Source organism: Dendroctonus ponderosae, unplaced genomic scaffold (assembly GCF_020466585.1).
Source record: "Dendroctonus ponderosae isolate FM_Combo_2020 unplaced genomic scaffold, Dpon_F_20191213v2 Dpon_F_20191213_7, whole genome shotgun sequence".
Lineage (NCBI taxonomy): Eukaryota > Metazoa > Arthropoda > Insecta > Coleoptera > Curculionidae > Dendroctonus > Dendroctonus ponderosae.
This window is the reverse complement of record NW_026018916.1, coordinates 4,045,999-4,064,397: the sequence shown is the minus strand read 5'-3', so window position 1 is coordinate 4,064,397 and position 18,399 is coordinate 4,045,999. Positions and strand designations below refer to the sequence as shown.

The window sequence follows — 18,399 nt, the reverse complement described above, 5'->3', positions numbered from 1 at the left end:
AATAGGAGCACTATTTATCAATCTGTAATAAAAGACGTGAGGAAATTCTGTCTTTTTTAAAGACAAAAATTTTTGAGGCGAAATACCCAAAACGAGTTTGTAAAAAAAAGAGTGATGTTTGTTTCGGAGTTATGTTTTCTTTTGCCTGCCCACGCAATTTTACGGCACACCACTCAAGTGGAATAACAAAATACAAAATTCTTGGTTCATTGCGCAGCTTTTTTTATTTCTAGCATTTCCTTTGCATCATCCACCGATTTATTATTTGCAAAAAACTAAGCAAAAAGCTAAATTCGAATTCATGCAAAATAAATCTGTTAATATTAGAGCTATGTCCGAAGCATTTAGCGTACTCCAAATCAAGTGCAGGCATTGTTAATCAATGTGCCATTAGTCTCCATGTATGCATTTGAAATTTGAGTTAAATGGCTCAAAAACTGCAAGAGTTAGTGAAATTAAAGAAAAATTCAATTTTCCTGCTTACAACCACATCACCTGGTATGCAGTTAAAACAGAGTGTTCCTTAGATATGCTTAAATACTTTGAGTGGTAGTAAAAGGCAGAAATACAAGCACGTTTGCTCCATAAACGTATGCCGGAAGACGCAGCGTTTTTAAAGCAGAGAGCGTTTGAGAAAAATGATAAAAAGTTGCACTCGATGTTTTGTACAAATTTCAATTTTTCTATGGAAAAAATATCTGAAAAATCAACTTTTTTGCCTCTTATTAAATTTTCGTATCACGTTTCGTTTTCAAAACAAAAACATTTATCCATCGAAAAACCAACTTTGCACAAATGTCAATACTGCGCTTTCCTCGATAATCTTGCACAGCTCAAAACATTGGCGCAATATTTATGAAACACTCTGTAAAGCGACAACTCAACACTTTTTCTTCTGCGACTTGAAATTAATTTAAGCTTTTTGTCGGAAAACTTGAAAATGTCAATTAAAAAACCGAATCTGAACCCCAAATACTTCCGTTCGTAACTGGGCGATTTAAAATTCAGAAACTTCTTCTTGCACAGTTTGCTTATGATAAAAGCTAGCAAATAATCGTCTTTTAGCATTGACAAAAGTGTATGCAAATTTGGCATTTTAGGGAACATTTCAGAAGCATCTTCTCAGAAGCATCTACTCGAATTTTGTCCACCCTGTACATACGCCCGGTTATTATGGGCAACTTTGCTAACTAACAAGCAATTCTAACTCTTGCATATTTTTAGATACGTATTTTCGATTTTAACCATCATTTAAGCTGTCGGGGATACATAACGGGTCAAACTGTTGTAAGAATATACAGGGTGATAGTTTTTAAGAGGTTAGGTCTTCTTTAATACTCAGAACGCGTTTCAATGGGAAGCTTTTTGGTCTCTAGCATTTTCTTCGTGTCAGTCACCGTTTTCCAGTTATTTGCAAAGGAATGAAAAATTGCACTCTTGTGCAATTTTTTTTCGAGAACCCAACTGAAAGGTAAAATTTTTGTCTCTTAATAATTTGGCGAATCAAGCTTTGTTTCGTTCAAAATAAAAGCATTTGCAGTGCAAACCGACTTTGCACAAATTCAATCCTGAATTTTCTAACACCCTCTAAACAAAAGTTCGGCACTCATCCACAAAACATGAACCCTTTCTCTTCATCTACTAGCAATTAATGAATCATTTTGAGTTGGAAAGCTTGAAAATTCGAAACGAAAAACACAATCCGACTGCCAAGTACTCCATTCCTTGACGATTTAAAATTCAGTCAGTTTACTTCTGCTTGCACAGTTTGTTTGTCATAAAAGCTGGCAAATAAATCGCGTTTCACCCCGACAAAAATTGTATCGGAATTTCGCATTTTAGTTGACATTTCAAAAAGCCCCGTAGCTGCTGGAAGACAATCAGGTAAATATTGAACGAACAGACAACGCGCAATTTTATCTCGCTGAGACAAACGTTTTCTCTTCGGGCGCTCTATTTGCTTGTTTTCCCAAATCAATCTGTGCAGGCTGCACCAAAAACGGAAACACCTTTACTAAACAATTTTCCAGCCATCGGGCTGTCGCTTAAATTGATTGATTTCGAGGCTTGTTTCGGTTTTGTCGCATTCAATTGCTGGTGAAAAATGTCCCCAATTCGGCTCATCTGCGACTAAAACGGTCTCCCAGAAAATCTCAATTACATTTCATAATTAAAAAGTGAAGAACATCAAAGGTTCCACTGGATTTAATGGCAATTTATTACATCCGCCACGCTAAATGTAGTATCTCAAAGCTTTCGCTATTATCGCAACTCAACACATGCTGCGATTTCTGCTTGAGAGCTTTAGACTCCCTTAATTTACGTGCCGACAGTTCCCTAGCTTATTTGTTCTTATATTTATATAAATTAGGAAATTTGATATGTTCCGCGCAATTAAATGGCCTTTGAAATGTAGGATTAATTGCCTAAATCCAGACCCGGCTCGACGTTCATCCTTCATTTTTATCTACTCCCATTCCCATATCCATTAATTTTCCTTGCCATGAAGGTATCAAACAGCTCACATATATTCAGAGACGCTTCCTCGCTCAGAACGCAAGCAAATTCAACGTTTTTTCTAAGAAAAACAAATAATTTTTCTGCTGCGAAAAACATCCAAATGAGCCTTGAAATTTGGTTGCTGGAACCCGACTCGTCTGCAATCGGCTTATGTGCACATTTAGTCAGTGCACTTGATGTTTACGGTTGATTTTGGTTAGCTGAGAGCATTTTTGCAGCTGCACAGTGTTTTCAAACGTTGCTTGTACAACAATCGTGATGTCGTCTGCATGTCCCAAAGATTTTAGCAACGAGTCAAATTGAACGCATTTAGAAAAATCGAATTTTCTGATAAACTATAACAGATAGTTAAGAAAACCTTTTAAAAAATCTGAAGATTTTATATGTTCCATTTGCAGAAACCTGGATTTTTTATTTGAAATTTGAACGTTTACTGCATCAAATACAAATATTTTGCCTGCAGTTTCTGGATATAGCGTGAATCAATTCTCCTGCCAAATTTTGCAGTTGTGTGAATAAAGATGATGGAAAAATTGCATACAGCATAAAATGACCCTCTACGCAAATAACTAAAAAACTACCCAAATTGCCCTCATATTTTGCATAAAGGCGAGTAATTAAAATTTACATAAAAATTCAAAAATTTTAGAAACAATCATCAATATTTTAAAAATAACTCAAAATATGCGCGTGTAGAACCTTCGAAATTTGATAATTGCAGTTTGGCAACAAACAATCCCGATTAAGCGCAAACTTACTTCCATTAATAAATGAGAAGTGAAAACAATTATTTGGCGTTGAGACAGTCAATCGGTACCATATTTGAACATTTTTCCGCAAATTCCACCATTACTTGACGAATTTTCGCTAATTTTATTAGAACAAAACCCCAATACAAATCGGACCGTTTCAAATTTCCATTGTACCTTTTGAACTGAAAATTATCCATTGTTGCAGGACAATTTTCTGGAAGCAGCGCCAGCGTAGCAGGATACAGCACCCTGAATAGCAGAAAATCTAGATCGAGCAGGATAAATAGAACAAATCGACAAAGCACCATTAATAAGTCCTTTGATAGCGACTGTGGTAAGTTTCAGTCAGTTCAGTTAAAATGTGCTAGAAAGTTGGAGTTTTTTAAATGCCCAATTGAAATAAACGGTTCACATGTGTGTTCCGTACAAATGCCTGTTGGGAAAACGACCCAAAATTCCACCATTTATACATTCGAGAAGCTTTCGAATGTTTCTTATTTGAGGCAAAAATGTTGTTGAGTAACAGAAACGAGCGCGGCCCAACAAGATAAATCGCATCCACAAGGCGATATGGGCACGTTCGAATTGTAATGGACCAATTTGTTTGTTGAGCGCTCCTCAAAAACGATGAGAAACACATAAATAACTCGTCTACTGCCTTTGGAAAAATACCACTGCCATGAACTGGATATAAATTTGAGGAATGCGGCTTCAAGCCCTTGCACGTAATCTGGCTCGTAAATTTGTCATATTTATGTTCCCGATCGTAATTATCAGGGTGTGTTTTGTTTTTTGTTTTGGAAAATTGCTCGGAACAGTCTCAAAAGGAACGAAAAAGATGGAAGCGCTCACTTCTTTCCATTTCAGCCACATTATCATAAAGCTTCTTGTTGCTGACGTACAATTAAATCCAGCAATAACTTGAGAAATTCACTTGCAAAGTGTTTTGCCGTGGCCGAAATGTTTGAAGCAACTATGCCGAGAAAATTATAATGTCGGTTGTTTTCGCTGGTGCGGGAAAACACAATAAAAATGGAAACTATTCGGTGCAAGATGTGGAGTTTCTTGACTTCTTGGATACTTCTAAGCCAGTCGCTCGCCACTGAGAAAGCATATTGCTCGGTTAACAACTAATTAAATTATAGCAGTTCCAAATTGGATGTTTCCGAGTTTTTCTTCAGATCGGTGCTATTGGACAGGACCGGAAATTAAGAAAATTGCCTGCAGAATTTGGCCAATTTCTTTACCTGGCTGGGTAATTTTTAATTTGGATTTTTTCATTAAACTAATGGACTAAGTCGATTAAAAAAGCTCAGTGCAAAGTGTACAGAGTACAATGTGAACGTGTTCTTTTTATGTGTTTTGTACAAACCAGAAAAATTTATTTTGCAGGAAACGCGGATTTGGGCCCATTATCTACATCGGGTCTGTCTTTGATTCACATCCCACACTCTTAATCTTTTAGCGATTTTTTTGCTGAATTTCTACTGTAAATTTGGACAAAAAAGTGAAAAGCATCGGCAAACACTAACAAAAATCTTGTCTATTTTATTTCAAGTTTTCCCTTCTTTTAGTGTATTTTTTTAGCTGTATTGTAACTGTAAATTTGGACTATTTGAAAAACTTCAGCGGGAGCTAAAAAAATCTATGACTTTCGTGTTTTATCGCGCTTTTCATTCTTTTACTGTTTTTTTGCTTTATTACGGTAAATTTTAAAATTTTAACGCGTTGAGAAACTCAGCCAAAACCAAATAAAAATCTAAGAATTTCGTTTTCCTCCCATGTTGTTCCTTTTGTTATTGATTTTTGTCTGAATTGCTACTCTACTAAAGAAATAAATTGTCTAAAAATCTCGTTTTCTTGCCATACTATTTCTTTTTTTATTGATTTTTTCCGCCAGTGTTACTACAAATTTGAACAAATTGTTAAAACATCAGCGCAAACTAAAAAGTATCTAAAAATTTCGTTGTTATCCGACACTTTCTCTTCTTTTATTGATTTTTTATTGCATTGTTCGTACAAATTCGAACAAGTTGAAAAACTTAAGCGTAGGCTGATAAAATATCGAACAACGTCGAGTTTTCCCCACACTTTTCTTTCCTTTCTTTACTTTTCCTGCACTGTTTTAGTCCATTTGAACAGATTGAAAGACATCAGCGAAAGCTCACAAAATAATCAAAAATGTTCTTTCCTCGAATGATTTTTTGCTTAATTATTATTTACAAAAAGTGCATTGACAAAACATCGACGTAAATATGAACCAAAAAATATGTTGAAAATTAGCCGTGAAAGCTAACAACAAGGTCTAAATGAAACACTAGCGCCCACAAAGAGCTTGACTAATATGAAAATCAATGAATACAAAAATACTAAAGATAACTATACTAAACTATAAAGACATGTTAAAAAACAAACCTGGAAAAAATGTAATTAAAACTCATGTAAAAGCGTCTCATCACCGAACGGAAAGCTTTAACTAAATATTCATCCGAGCCCAATGACTAGAACAGAGTAATCGAGAAAAACTGGACAAAAGAAACGATAATACCGATAGAAGTGAATAAACCTGGAAAACCTAATAAAGGCGGTCGATATAAAGCGAACCACAGAAGTAAAGTCGTCATTTTTTAACCTTGGAAACATGGAGCATTTAGTTCAGCGCCAATCGCGTTATTGAGAAGTAGATTAGTATCGGTTGTTTCACAAAATTGAGTTGAAATACGACTTTATATTGTAGTGAATCGCGCGGCGAGTTCAACTTTTGAGAAATTATAATAGAGTATGTGTGAGAAACTTGTAAATTGTCAGAAGGCGAAAAGAATGTAGTACACTTTTGTTTTCCAGTTTTCCGAAATTTTGTAAACTGAACATTTTCTACCAGTTTCACACAATTGATTTTCTCTCAACTTCTCAATAAATCTACTGATAAAATTACTAAGCTGATGCGATATTTAATTTCAGCTCGTTTATTTGATTTTTCAAGCCCTAGGCAGGAGTTCGAGCACACAACACACGTACTCACTTTAAATAAATATTGGAATTTAACTTGCAGCAAATAATATTCGAATTGCAAAGTAAAGCGACTAAAAAATAAATGTGAGTTGGTTGCGAATTTTTGAACCGCCAAATCAACTTTCGTTTGTATCAATTCAAATTTTTTCATAGTTTTAACGATTGGCCAGCAGTCATTCAATTTTGATCAGTTGAAATGTTACACTCTATTAAGTTTTATTGGAAATTAGGGCTGAAAACCGAATGGCTTATTGCAGTTTCATGTGCAATTAGCATATTTAAAATTTCATCTGCAACAACCTGGTGAATTTTGCAAATCGTTCGTTTCACGTGAGCTGATTGCCCAAACACACTGTGTGGTTTAGCTGGGCCAAATCGAAATGCATAAATAATCCCACACTTTACAATCACGGAAAATTCGGGAAAACCGATTGAAAATCCCAATGAGTTAACAACAATTATTCTCCTATGCAGGATGATTTGAAACTTTGATTTGAAGCATTTGAAGCTTTCTTTCCTCGCGAAAGTTGAAATGAAATGCCCCTTTTTTAATTAATAGTTATTATTACTACTATCCAATTATACGCTTTTTAAACCCGTTTTTTAGCTGCTGCAAGGCGCAGTCTGTAGGATTTTATTTAGGCATTGTGCCGCTGAGTGGTTTTTCATTGGCACGATTTCCATTGAATTAAATACTACTTCAAAAGCAGCAAACTGGGGCTGAGTACATAATAGCGCTTTGCTCGAGATCATGTGTGCCGGCAATAAGTAATAAAAGTTTAGAATGGGCAATTTCGTAGTGGAGCGCGCCCATTAAATGGAGAAACGTCTCCGTATGCGATTAAATTAAAGGTGCCATATTTCCAATACAGTTATTAAACAACGTTTATTCGTTCCGCCGAGTGCATTAAACATCGTTTCTCTAATTGCCAAAAAGCACTGAAAACTTCCGAATCAGTAAATCAGGCTGAACGACACCAGGATGGAATCTCTTTGAAAAATCGGGACCGAATGTTCGAATCGCGATCCGAATCCATATTTATTTGCTCCTAAATAGCGGCCATCTAACACGGCCAGCTTACCTATTTTAATTAGAAAAAGCTTTTATCTCACTGTGAGTAAATGTGCCCTTTCTGTGCTCGTTCGGCACGGTCAAATAAATGGAAAATACCCCCAGATTAAGGCGGGTTGTTAGTTAAATTTACCTCCGGTGCTTAGCGGATACAAATCGATTAAATGCAATAAATATGTGTCTTTAATCTGTTGGATTATGAAAAAATCCTGTTTGGGGATTTAAAAAAAAACCTTTTCGACAAATCAAAGGGATTGGGAAAATTTACATTTTTCGTCCAAAGCGCAAGAGTTAAAGCCGATTTTTTACATTTTCATAACGAACTGAGCCACAAGGATTCAATTTTTTATTTAAAATTGTTTTGTTATGAAGTACACAGATATTTTGGGGTGGGAATGTTCTTTAACCTTAGGCCAGACGAAAATAATGGAAAAAGTCACTTTAAAAATGGCGAAAGAGCGACAATTTTTTCCCAAAAAAAATCAAATGGAAAAGGTGGTTTGTAACACCTGAAACAAAAGGGATTTTTATCCTCTATTCGCTGCTCCTTGGCTTTTTGAAATCGGAGCAGCGATTTCTTAGAAATGATAAAAACTTATGTAGTTTTTTCAAAAATTCAACTTTATGCAAACATTATCTAACTGCCTTTAAATCAGCTGGTAAGATGCGCAGAATTATATTCCCGTACTTTCTGGCAATAAAATATTCTAATCTAAAATTCATGACAAACGTTCTGGAAAACTTCTGGCGTTATATTGGCGCATCTGCATAGTTCTGAAACTAATAAGTTCTTCGGGTTTTTAAACAGTGGTGAAAAAGAATTTATTCCTGACGTTTCGCAAGCACCATTGGCTTGCATCTTCTGAGGTGTGTTCGATTTCGGTACAGACATACCATAAAAAATGAAGAAACTCTTCAGTTTCTAATTTATTTGATGTGCCGAGTCCTTCGAGCACTAGCTAATAAAACCTAAATTCAATCTTACAACAATTCTGATCTCTTGAACCAATCAAGCAGAAAATGGATTTTTTATGAAGACTTTATCAAGTTCAACCAGAAACTTCAAAGTTTAGTCTGTACTTGGAAAGCATTCATTCAAGTAGTCTGGAATCGTGAAGGTTTGGTGGGAAATTGTAAGATGGAAATGGCAGACTATTGGATTTCTGCATGCAGCAAACCACCGCTGAAGATGTAAACTGCTTGTGCTTGCAAAACGACAAAAAAAAATGTTTTCTACGAGGGCCTAAAAATCCGAAAAATTATCCAATTAAGCAATGGACGCAAAAGCCCAACTCTTCTGCATAAATCCAGACCTCAGATCTTAGAATTTTTTGGATCGCGTGATGTACACCTCGACTTTTAGGTAACGCCCCTAAAAAATCGATGGGAGTCAAATCAGGTGACCGAAGTGGCCACTGCAATAAATCACGTTTTTCCTCTAATTTTTCTAAAAAAAAAACTTGCAGTAGGAAAATAACCGCCAATAATTTTTGACATGGGGGAAAATCCTAAAAAATGTACTGTTTTCAGTCATTTCGATGCCACCACTAAACCGAGCTGAAAACGCAAAACGACAATGAATAAAGCTTAAAAATGCCTTTCATATGAGATGTCACAAGACTCACGTTTTATTTGATTTTTTTACCAAATTGGGCCATTTTAGAACTGCATTTTCCATATAACTGCGACAGAAATTTTAAAAATATTTCACTTTTTTCAGGAAGTAACTATTGTGGATGTTCCGGATCTGGAGGTGTCTCTCATCCAGAATCGCTAACAGTAACGTTAACTGCCGATAGAGGAATTGGATATGGATTAACGGTGTCAGTAGGAGATCATACCGAAAATCGCTCAGCTGATATTCTCATCACCAGAATCGCCCCAAATTCGCCAGCTTACAGGTGAGAACTCGCATTAAATTCAGACAATCCGATCAAAATGTTCTCGCTCCCAAGTGTTTTTATTAGTTTACTGTTTTCAATTTGTTCGTTGCCTGCCCATCTTAGTTCAGCGCTCAGCATCGAAATGCAAAAGCAACATTTACCCGGAAATATCAATACAGCTGCACTTGCCCGCATATCTCCGGAAAGGGATATTAACATTGAAAGAATCGAGGCAAAGGATATTGGGGAAAATCGGCCCAATTTTCTCAATTTTTCAAAATAGCTAATTCAACGTTTGAACAAAGAAACAGTCGATTTTCAGCTAATTTACAACAGTACGACAACAGTTTGCAAATCCAGTCGCATATTATCCAGTTCTGCGCTAGATTTGTCAGTCAATTTAAATTATTCCCATACAATTAGCATTGCAGGCTGGCTTAAGGAGGCTCACTTTGATATTCGGTAGGCGCAGTCGGCAGGATGATAATGCATGATACTCAATTATTTATGACAGATTGTCGGACCGGTAAACTGAAATTATTGCAGTTAATATCGCAAATCTTCCAGGCCTTAGATTGCCAACGCTAATGTCACAGCTTGCATATCAAACCATGGGTTAAATCGAGTTAATGTGGCTATTAGATGAGTCTTGATGTGATTTTACCAGCTTTCAGTTCAAAAGTTGCGTGAGTTTTCGGAGGATTTTTGCTAAGGGTTTTTAGGTCCAAAATTATTTGCGAAAATCATGATTTCTTGCAGTTTTAATTGCAGATTTTAATAATTTTAAGCTTGTTGGGGAGGTAAAGTATAAACAAATGTGGGAGAGGGCACCATTGCAATATTAACATTTTTTTGTTTTTATTCGAAAAGTTTATGACATCTTGGGCGAAGGTAGATAAAATTTTCTAGTTAAAACTTATAAACCGCAGCTTGATATCTTTGTTTGCTTCAGAGTTATTGCCAAAAGAATCAAACTATTACTTTTGCTCCAAATTGAGCCCTATACCAAAGTTGTTCAGAACTACCCCTCTTTAGTCAATACGAAATTCAAACGCACCGAGATTTTTCTTCAAAGCATGCTGAAAATGGCAAAAATCGGAAAAGCGGTTTAGAAGTTACAGTGATTTAAATGTTTTCATTTTCAATTGCTTCGCCCACGTTCATCAAGCGTGGTAAAATTATGCAAAAATAAACACGCTTTCTAAAGAATCCGGAACTTTAAAACTATTTCCATGTTTTCCGCATGGCATTTTCCATTGTAGTAATAAATTTATTCTCCCTAAATTTCCAATCCCGGTAGTTTTACCCTTAAAGAAACACTCTCTAAAACAATGTAAAGCAAGTACAATTTTGAAGACGGTGCTAATAGCGCGCGTTTTTTTGGGAAAATTCATAAACTGTATTCAAGTGAACAGTGAAAGAAAAATAAATTTTGGGTTTTTGTACAAGAGGCTCTTAATAATTTCAAGAGTGCAGACGTTGAGTTTCGCCCGGATTTCGGTTGATTTTTGAGAAATTTTCAAAACTTGCTTTAAAAACCGATTGATTAATAGTACACAGCTGTCTTTATAATTAAAAACATATAGTGACCGGCAGGTAAAGTAAGTCAAATCTTCAATTTGCTTAGAAGAGGCTTTAACTATTAAGGGTGCAGAACAAGAATTCGTTTCGCAGAAATTTCTCGTGCATTTTGAGAAATGTTTAAAATTAATTAGAGAAATTAATAGCGCATGGTTGCTTTTGAACATGTCTAAAGGTTAAATAACCAAAAAAGTTCTGCCGAAGAGTCTCGAGTTCTTAAGGGTGCAAACTTTTAGTTTTTGGGAATTCCCGTTGATTTCTGAGAATTTTTCATAGTTTGCTTTAAATACTGCTGTTTTAATAGTGCGCGGTTGTCGTTAAAATTAACAAAATGTATCCAAAGACCGCTAAGCAAAAATAAATTTGGATTTTGGTAGGAGATTTTTGATTGATTACGAGTACAGTTTTCCAGATACTGCTGTCTGAAAAATGCGCGGTTTTTGTGAGAATTCCTAAAATGTAATTGAGGTAGGTAAAGAAAATAAATTTTTGACTTTGATAGAAGAATCTCGAATCATTAAGGATGCAGATTTTCAGTTTCCCAAAAATTTCTGCTGATTTCTAAGAATTTTTTACAATTTGCATTAAAAATGAAGTCTTAATAGTCTGCGGTTGTCTTTGAAAATTCATAAAATATATCAGGGGTTCAAAAAAGAAATATATTTTTATAGAAGAGCCTGCGTCAGAAATTTCAGTTTGTTTTCGGAAAATAGGAACTTTCGTTTACTTTTGGGTTTTCCAATTTGCTTTAAAAACTACCCTTCTGATTGTGCGCGGTTGCTTTCGACAATTCATAAATTGTTATCAACGGCTTTGGTTGTTAGATTTTCGCAGAAGAGTCTGGAACCTTCACATCCATGCCGGTGCAAAAAAAACATTATAAAGTGCGGGGTTCATGCTATTTTCACGCTTAACCCTGTTGATGAGAGCTAATAGGCTCGAAGCCGATTCCGGAGGCTCCATCTTCAAAAATGCACTGCTTAAACCAAGAATGAGTCTGAGCAGTGTTGTTATTGCAAACTAGAATTGAACATTTTCGCCCAACGAAATAGATCGATTTTGTGCTTTGTCCCCAAGTGCAATTCGCCCGTACATGCAACATAACAATGTGATACACATTTAGTAAGCGCACCGCGGTAATTCTTCCCCTGGAAACCATAAGAAGATCGTGGCAGCAAAATTGTAAACTCTGAGGAATAATAGGGCTCTTTGCGACTGTGTCGACACGGCAAGCTGGAAGTTAAAATTTGTATTTCGCTCAAGATGTTCCATCCCAGGTGGACAATGCGAGATAGAAGCCACATACTAACCCGAAATTTGCGAGCAAAACTTATGTGTATATTTTGCTTGGATCGGTTTGCGTATTAACATCCCGGGTTATTCCAAGAAAATGTGAGCACTTTGACAACAAAAGATGTGAATATCTGAGCTTGGCAAATTAAAATCAAAGTGATGGAATTAGAGTTCCGGAATAAATTATAACCGAACTGGCATTCGTCAGTCATTATCCTGGAAACAACAAAACCGTTCCTTTTCAATAAGACTGGAGTTTGGGAAGATTTCCGGCTCGGCGTGTACTACTAATTAGCATAAAGGCACAATAGACGGAAGCTAATAACTCGCTCTACTTCCAGCTCGGTCCAGGACATAAATCCGGTAAATTTCCAGAGCAAACAATGATCCAGCGTTGTACGCAGCAGATTGCGGTTCGTATTGTTTAGCCCCATCATACACCAGTTACTCTCAATATGCATCAAAGGTAAATACGCACGGATTAATGGCGCTTTGTGCAATTGAAATGCAAGAAAAACCTCCGGAACGTCTACAATAAACAGGAATAGGTTCAACTAAACAGGGAATCGCGCCTGATGGGTTTGTTAATGGACAATCAGCAAGCAGCTGTTTAAGTGAGGCTTTTGTGGCCACAACATTTTAAGCACAAAAAACTGCTACTTCTGAGCAGTTTTTTTTAGGAATGATGCTAAAAAATCACGCAAAAAACCAGCTGCAGAGGGGGAATTCAAGATTTCATCTGTTCAGTCGGGTTCAATTTGCTTCCTTCGGAGAAGATCAGAGCATTATATTTTAAACAGAGAAAATTGTGCGTAAAGTTTCTAAAGAATTTATGTTGTTTAATGATCTGAAGATTCGGCAAACAACAAAATCTGTGTGGATTTTCAGTCAATTTGGGCAGCTTTTTTTGCAGGAACGAGCGTAGACGGTTAATAAAAGTGTGGGGCTCATTTTACTTTGAAACAAAAATCTACCAAAAAAGGACTCGAGCTCTTCACATGTTGTTTAATGATCTCGCTGAGCTCCTGACTCGCTTCCTAACAACGAAAACTAAATGGATTTTAAAGGATTTTCAGCTTCTTAATTTCTTCACAGAATTGACGGCTTGTAGCCGCTTCACAAGACATCTGGGCTGGTGACAATTTCAGAAAATATAAAGCAAAAATGCAGGCAAAGTTAAGCTCGCTAAGCTCCAGGCTCAGTTTCTAAGGATTGAAACTATATAAATGTTGATGCATTTTGACCGCTTGTAGACGCTTTAAAAAGTTTCGTGCTAGATTCAATTTAAAATAAATAATGAAGCAAAAATGTGATCCGAGTGATTAAATGGTGTTTTATGAGCTCATTAAACATCTGGTTCGCCTCCAACCGGTAAAACCAGAAAGTTCTTAAAATCTAGTAAAGTTCAAGGAAATTTTGAAAATCTTTCCAAAAYCAACGAAGATTTCTKCAAAATTTAAATTCTGYWCTTTCAATGATTTCAGGCTCTTCTRCGAAAATCCTAAAAAWRTTTTYCATCATCGGCCCTGGATTATATTTTATGAATTTTCAAAGACSACCGCGCACTATCAGAATAGYAGAWRTKGGAGAAATTTTTAAAATRAAGAAAAAAWTCCTGAGCAARCTGAAATTTTGAWAGCCTATTMATTCTAGCCTCTTCTAGAWRAAKTCRAACTTGTGTTTTCTTTACCGGCCTCCGATTACATTTTATGAATTTTTAAAAACAACCGCGCACTATTAAGACAGCAGCATTTAAGTAAATTRYAAAAAATTMCCAAAAATWACCGAAAATATCTGGGAAACTATCAYTTCGTACCCTTCATAACTCGAAACTCTTCTACAAAAAAAATGTTTTCATTTGCATGCCCTTGACTACATTTTGTGAATTTTTAAAAACAACCGCGCACTATGTACAGTATTTAAAGCAAATTGTAAAAAATGCGCAGAAATCATCACAAATTCCTAGAAAACTGAAATCTTGTACACTTAATGAATCAAGAATTTTCTTCTAAAACTCCAAATTAATTTTTATTCGTATTCTTTGCTTAAATTTTATGAATATTTAATAACAACGCGCACTATTGAATAAGAAAATTTTTCAGAAATCATCAAAATTTCATGAAAAACTGAACTTTTGTACTTTTAATAAGTCAAGTCCCTTCTAGGAAATCATTTTTTTTAATTTTATTTATCGGTTATTGATTCAGTTTATGAATTTCCATAGAAAAGCGCGCGATAGTAAGACAGCACTTTTGAAAAGGAAGTTCCTGCGAAACTTAAAGTTTGTCTCCCTACTAATTCGAGGCTCTTCTATAAACTGGAAAAGTTTATTTTTCGTTAGCTCCCTTTTATTACATTTTATGGATTTTTAAAGACAACCTAGCACTAATAAGGCAGCAGTTCTGATAAAAAAAATTGAAAAATTCTCAAAAATTGGTACCAAATTGAAATTTGGCATCCTGAATAACTGGAGCCTCGTCTGGTAAAATCAATTTTTTTCTGTACCTGCCCCTCATTAAGTTTTAGAAATAAGAAATAATAAAAACAACTGTGTACCATTAGCCCAACAACTTTGTAAGCAATTCTTGAGAAATTCTCAAAAATCAACCGAAATCCCTACCAAACTCAAATTGTGCTCTCTTAATAATGCAAGCCTCTTTTGCACATATTCAAAATTTCCATTTTCTCCCTGTCGTTAATAGCATTTTATGAATTTTTAAACACAACCGCGCACTATAACGACAGCAGTTTACAGAGGGATTTCTCAAAGTTTTGTGTTTTTTTACTTTAAAATAAATTTAAAGAAAAGGAAGCTAAGCGTTCAAAAATCAATTTTTGTCAGTTTTGAGTAAAGATTTTGAAGAAGAGCGGATTGTTTAATGAACTTATTGAGCTTAAAGACCAATAAATTTGGAGAGTTTCATGCAGCTGATTTTTTACATGCACATATTAAGTAGTTCCACGTTTTTTAAACACGTTGGTTTTTAGCTCAATAGATTCGATTCGACCTAGAGGCCAACCAATGTCGAAAAATTGACTCAATTTGAATTTTACCGTATTTTTTCACCATTAGATTCTATTTATAATTGTATTATTCATCTTTTCACTTGAGGTAAAGGGGTCAGGCCTTCCTATTGATCCCAAGCCCAAATGAATTGGATGAAATTAAACCCAAACTGATAAATAACTTAACTGACTGTAGCTCACTTTCCACGAGTGCGATTTCCCACAAAATTAATCAAACGAGAGCAGATGCTTCAGTAGTTCTTTAAAACGTACGAACATTGATTTAAAGCGCTAATAACAGGTAGTTATTGCTTGCAATAAATTGGAAATTGGCGGAATTTTACCGAGGCCAGCACGCGACTGGTCATAAATAATCAAGCAATCAAATAAGGGAAAAAATGTGAAAATCTCATATTAGTCTTGTTCAGTGAGCCTGTTTATTTAACTGGCCGTTAATCATGAATATGCAATAACGGCAGCGCTTAGAGGGATGGCAAAAATCAATCCGAAAATCGCTTTCGACATTGTCTATAATCGAATTTGGGGCGAAATTTATTGGCAGCAGTGAACAGGAAATAAGCGCGTTCGCTGTTTGGCGTCTATGGGCTCTTTATGCTAATTTCTGCGCAATTTCTAAAGGGTAAACAAATTCAGTGCCAGATAATTAACGAAGGATCATCATTGAGGAGGAGTTTAATTAGTTTAAAAGTTATGGTTTTTCAACCGCGCTTTTACAATATAATGTAGTTATTTTAGGGCAAGAGCCTCTCAGGCCAAGCATATAGTTGTAGGGCCTAATTGAGAGGCTATGATAGTAATGAACATTTCCCCATTCGATTAGAACTACTTTTGCGTATGCCCTAATTGCACCGGTATGCAATTAGCGTCAAACTCGGCCGTTAAATAACCCACTAGTAATACTGGTTCTATTATCCATTATTACCTTAAATTTGCGGTAATTATTGGAATGGAAGCCTGGCGATTTATAACAATCCTTCCTTTCAATTTGGGGTTTAGGGAAAAATTTGCTTTGCACTCTAATCTTGCCTATTGTCTACATCATTTATATTGGGCTTTTGTTGGATTTTAATCAGGCAAAAGTGAAAACTTTACCAAGCAGAGCGAGGAATTGTAGAAAATTTAGTTCAATAAATAAGCCTGCAGTAGTTGAAGGACTTTCCCTATTTATTATTCAATCGTAGATTCTTCGGCGCCAGTCGAAAATTCTTGGGGCTGAAAGAAACATTAAACAGTTTAAAGACATCCTGTACAGGATCCTCAGAGAATCTCCCCGACTTTCTCCTTTATAACAATTTTGTCCGATGAAACTCAACTTGCTCAAAATGCCTCACATTCCACACATGTTTATGGGCACAAAACGTGCACATTTCACTTTGTTCTTACGCACGAAAAGCCACAAAACGAATAACAGCAAATTAACAGCCACATTGTATAATCGGGAAAATTACGTTTCCCGGTTTGGTTGCTCGAGCTTGTAAAGCATTTTCTCCATATTCAGGCCTGGAACAAAGCAGGACTTGTACGAGTCTTTGTACGTGAAGGGTACATTTACAGCCCGGGGTGTTTAGGAACGGAAACCTCCAGTGGGCGTTTTTCTAATTTCCAATTAATTAATAATTAATTATCTTTCCGAAATTTCATGTGATTTTTTTCCAGATGTGGTTGCCTTCAAGTGGGCGATCGAATCGTCTCGGTGAACCACCAAACGAATTTAACCCTCCAAGAAATCACATCAATCCTGGAAATGGGTGCTGATGCCACTGGGGGTCGGACAGTCACTATTTCTTCGGAATTTGATGTGGCGGACACAATTGTGCCATCCAGTGGCGTTTTCACTGTCCGATTGGCCAAAAGGGGGCCAGGACTGGGAATTACTATCACAGGTGAGACTATGTTGTGACTAATTTTCAAGCTTAAAACGGATTAATTTCAAAGTGTAAAAATAGCGGTGGGAATGGCTGGCATATTTGGAAAAAACTGACTTTGAAAAATCCAATATTATTTTTGGATCACACTGCGTAAATTAGTTTACCACAAAAGAAGCCAAGCGCCAAGCATTTTTCCAAAAAACAATCCGACTGAATTTCTAATGAATTCAAACATCACTTCTAGGACTCACTGTATAGGTATGGAAGTTTGTCAAAGGAAAAGCTGCGGTTTGCGGTTTCGGTCCGGCTGTTCCACCTATGGAATATATATTATGCTGGCTGGCCAGTTTCGTAGCCCCGAAAGCCAATATGTGGTCACCATATGAATCAAACATTTTCGTTTGCTTGTTTTCGATCGGTTTATTGGCCCTTAGAGCAGCAATTATCTGCATTGAAATCAGGTCGGAAAGTTCGCAGTTTTCGGCCGAAAGTACCTCAAGTTTCCCCTTAGACGTTCTTTATCTCTCGTGTCCCCCGAAACGAAATATCGACGTTCAAATCGCACAACAACGCCAAAACTCTGCAATGTGCGATGAAGCCGAAATCACTCCCTAATGGTCACTATTTGTGGGAAACACGTTGCAACGCGATTATCAAGAATCCAGAATCAAATGCTGTGGCCCATTTATGAGACTTATTACGCTTAAACGCAACTGTTGCCTCCATTTGAAATGTTCGTCTTGATTAGCACAAAATTGAGGCTGGGAAACGGCATTTTATCAGCGTGCAGAGATTGCTGGATTTTTGAAAATTATGTGAAATTTGTAGTTATAAAATCTAATTTTTGGGAGGAAATTATCGGTTTTATTGATCTAACTCCCTTGGATTCTCTGGTCGATGTCTACACTGAAAGAACTGCTTGGATAGTCAAAAATCTCAATTCAGAACGAAGAGAAAAGCGAGGCAGTTTCCTAAAATCAGTTTTACTTGGTTTTGAATGAAAATTATAATGAGTGTAGTTTGAACCCGTTAATTCTCGCTATCTAAATTCGGAAACCTTTAGGAAATAATTAACGGCTTTTTCGGCAATTTTTATGAACTTTGGGACGTTTTTTTTCAAACACGCGAGTTTTTGCGTTATGAGCGCCAATAAGGGCATTTCTTGGTCGATATTTTAGTGGGATGTCAAAATTTTTGCTATCTGCAACTACACTGAAAAAACTGCTTTCATAATTCAGTTTTTGACTTCAGAATGAAGAACACGTCCAGAACAAGTTTATGAAAATCAGTTTCACTTTGTTTTCAATTAATATGATAATGAGGGATTTGAGGTTTTTCCGGCAATTTTGATTAAATCAAGCACACTAAGCGATTTTATGAGCCTTTTGTAG

The 18,399-nt window shown here is 36.1% G+C and overlaps 1 protein-coding gene across 1 annotated transcript in view; it reads left to right on the top strand.

Annotated features, from left to right (window-relative positions):
* The window catches only part of LOC109546263 (glutamate receptor-interacting protein 1), a gene marked incomplete at its 3' end in the record, with an annotated part of 88,026 nt that overhangs the window by 59,524 nt on the left and 10,103 nt on the right, over positions 1-18,399 (top strand). The window contains exons 7-9 of the mRNA XM_048668273.1: positions 3,478-3,606; positions 9,077-9,257; positions 16,797-17,023. Coding sequence (XP_048524230.1) covers positions 3,478-3,606; positions 9,077-9,257; positions 16,797-17,023 — 537 coding nt within the window. The remainder of the gene's footprint in view (positions 1-3,477; positions 3,607-9,076; positions 9,258-16,796; positions 17,024-18,399) is intronic.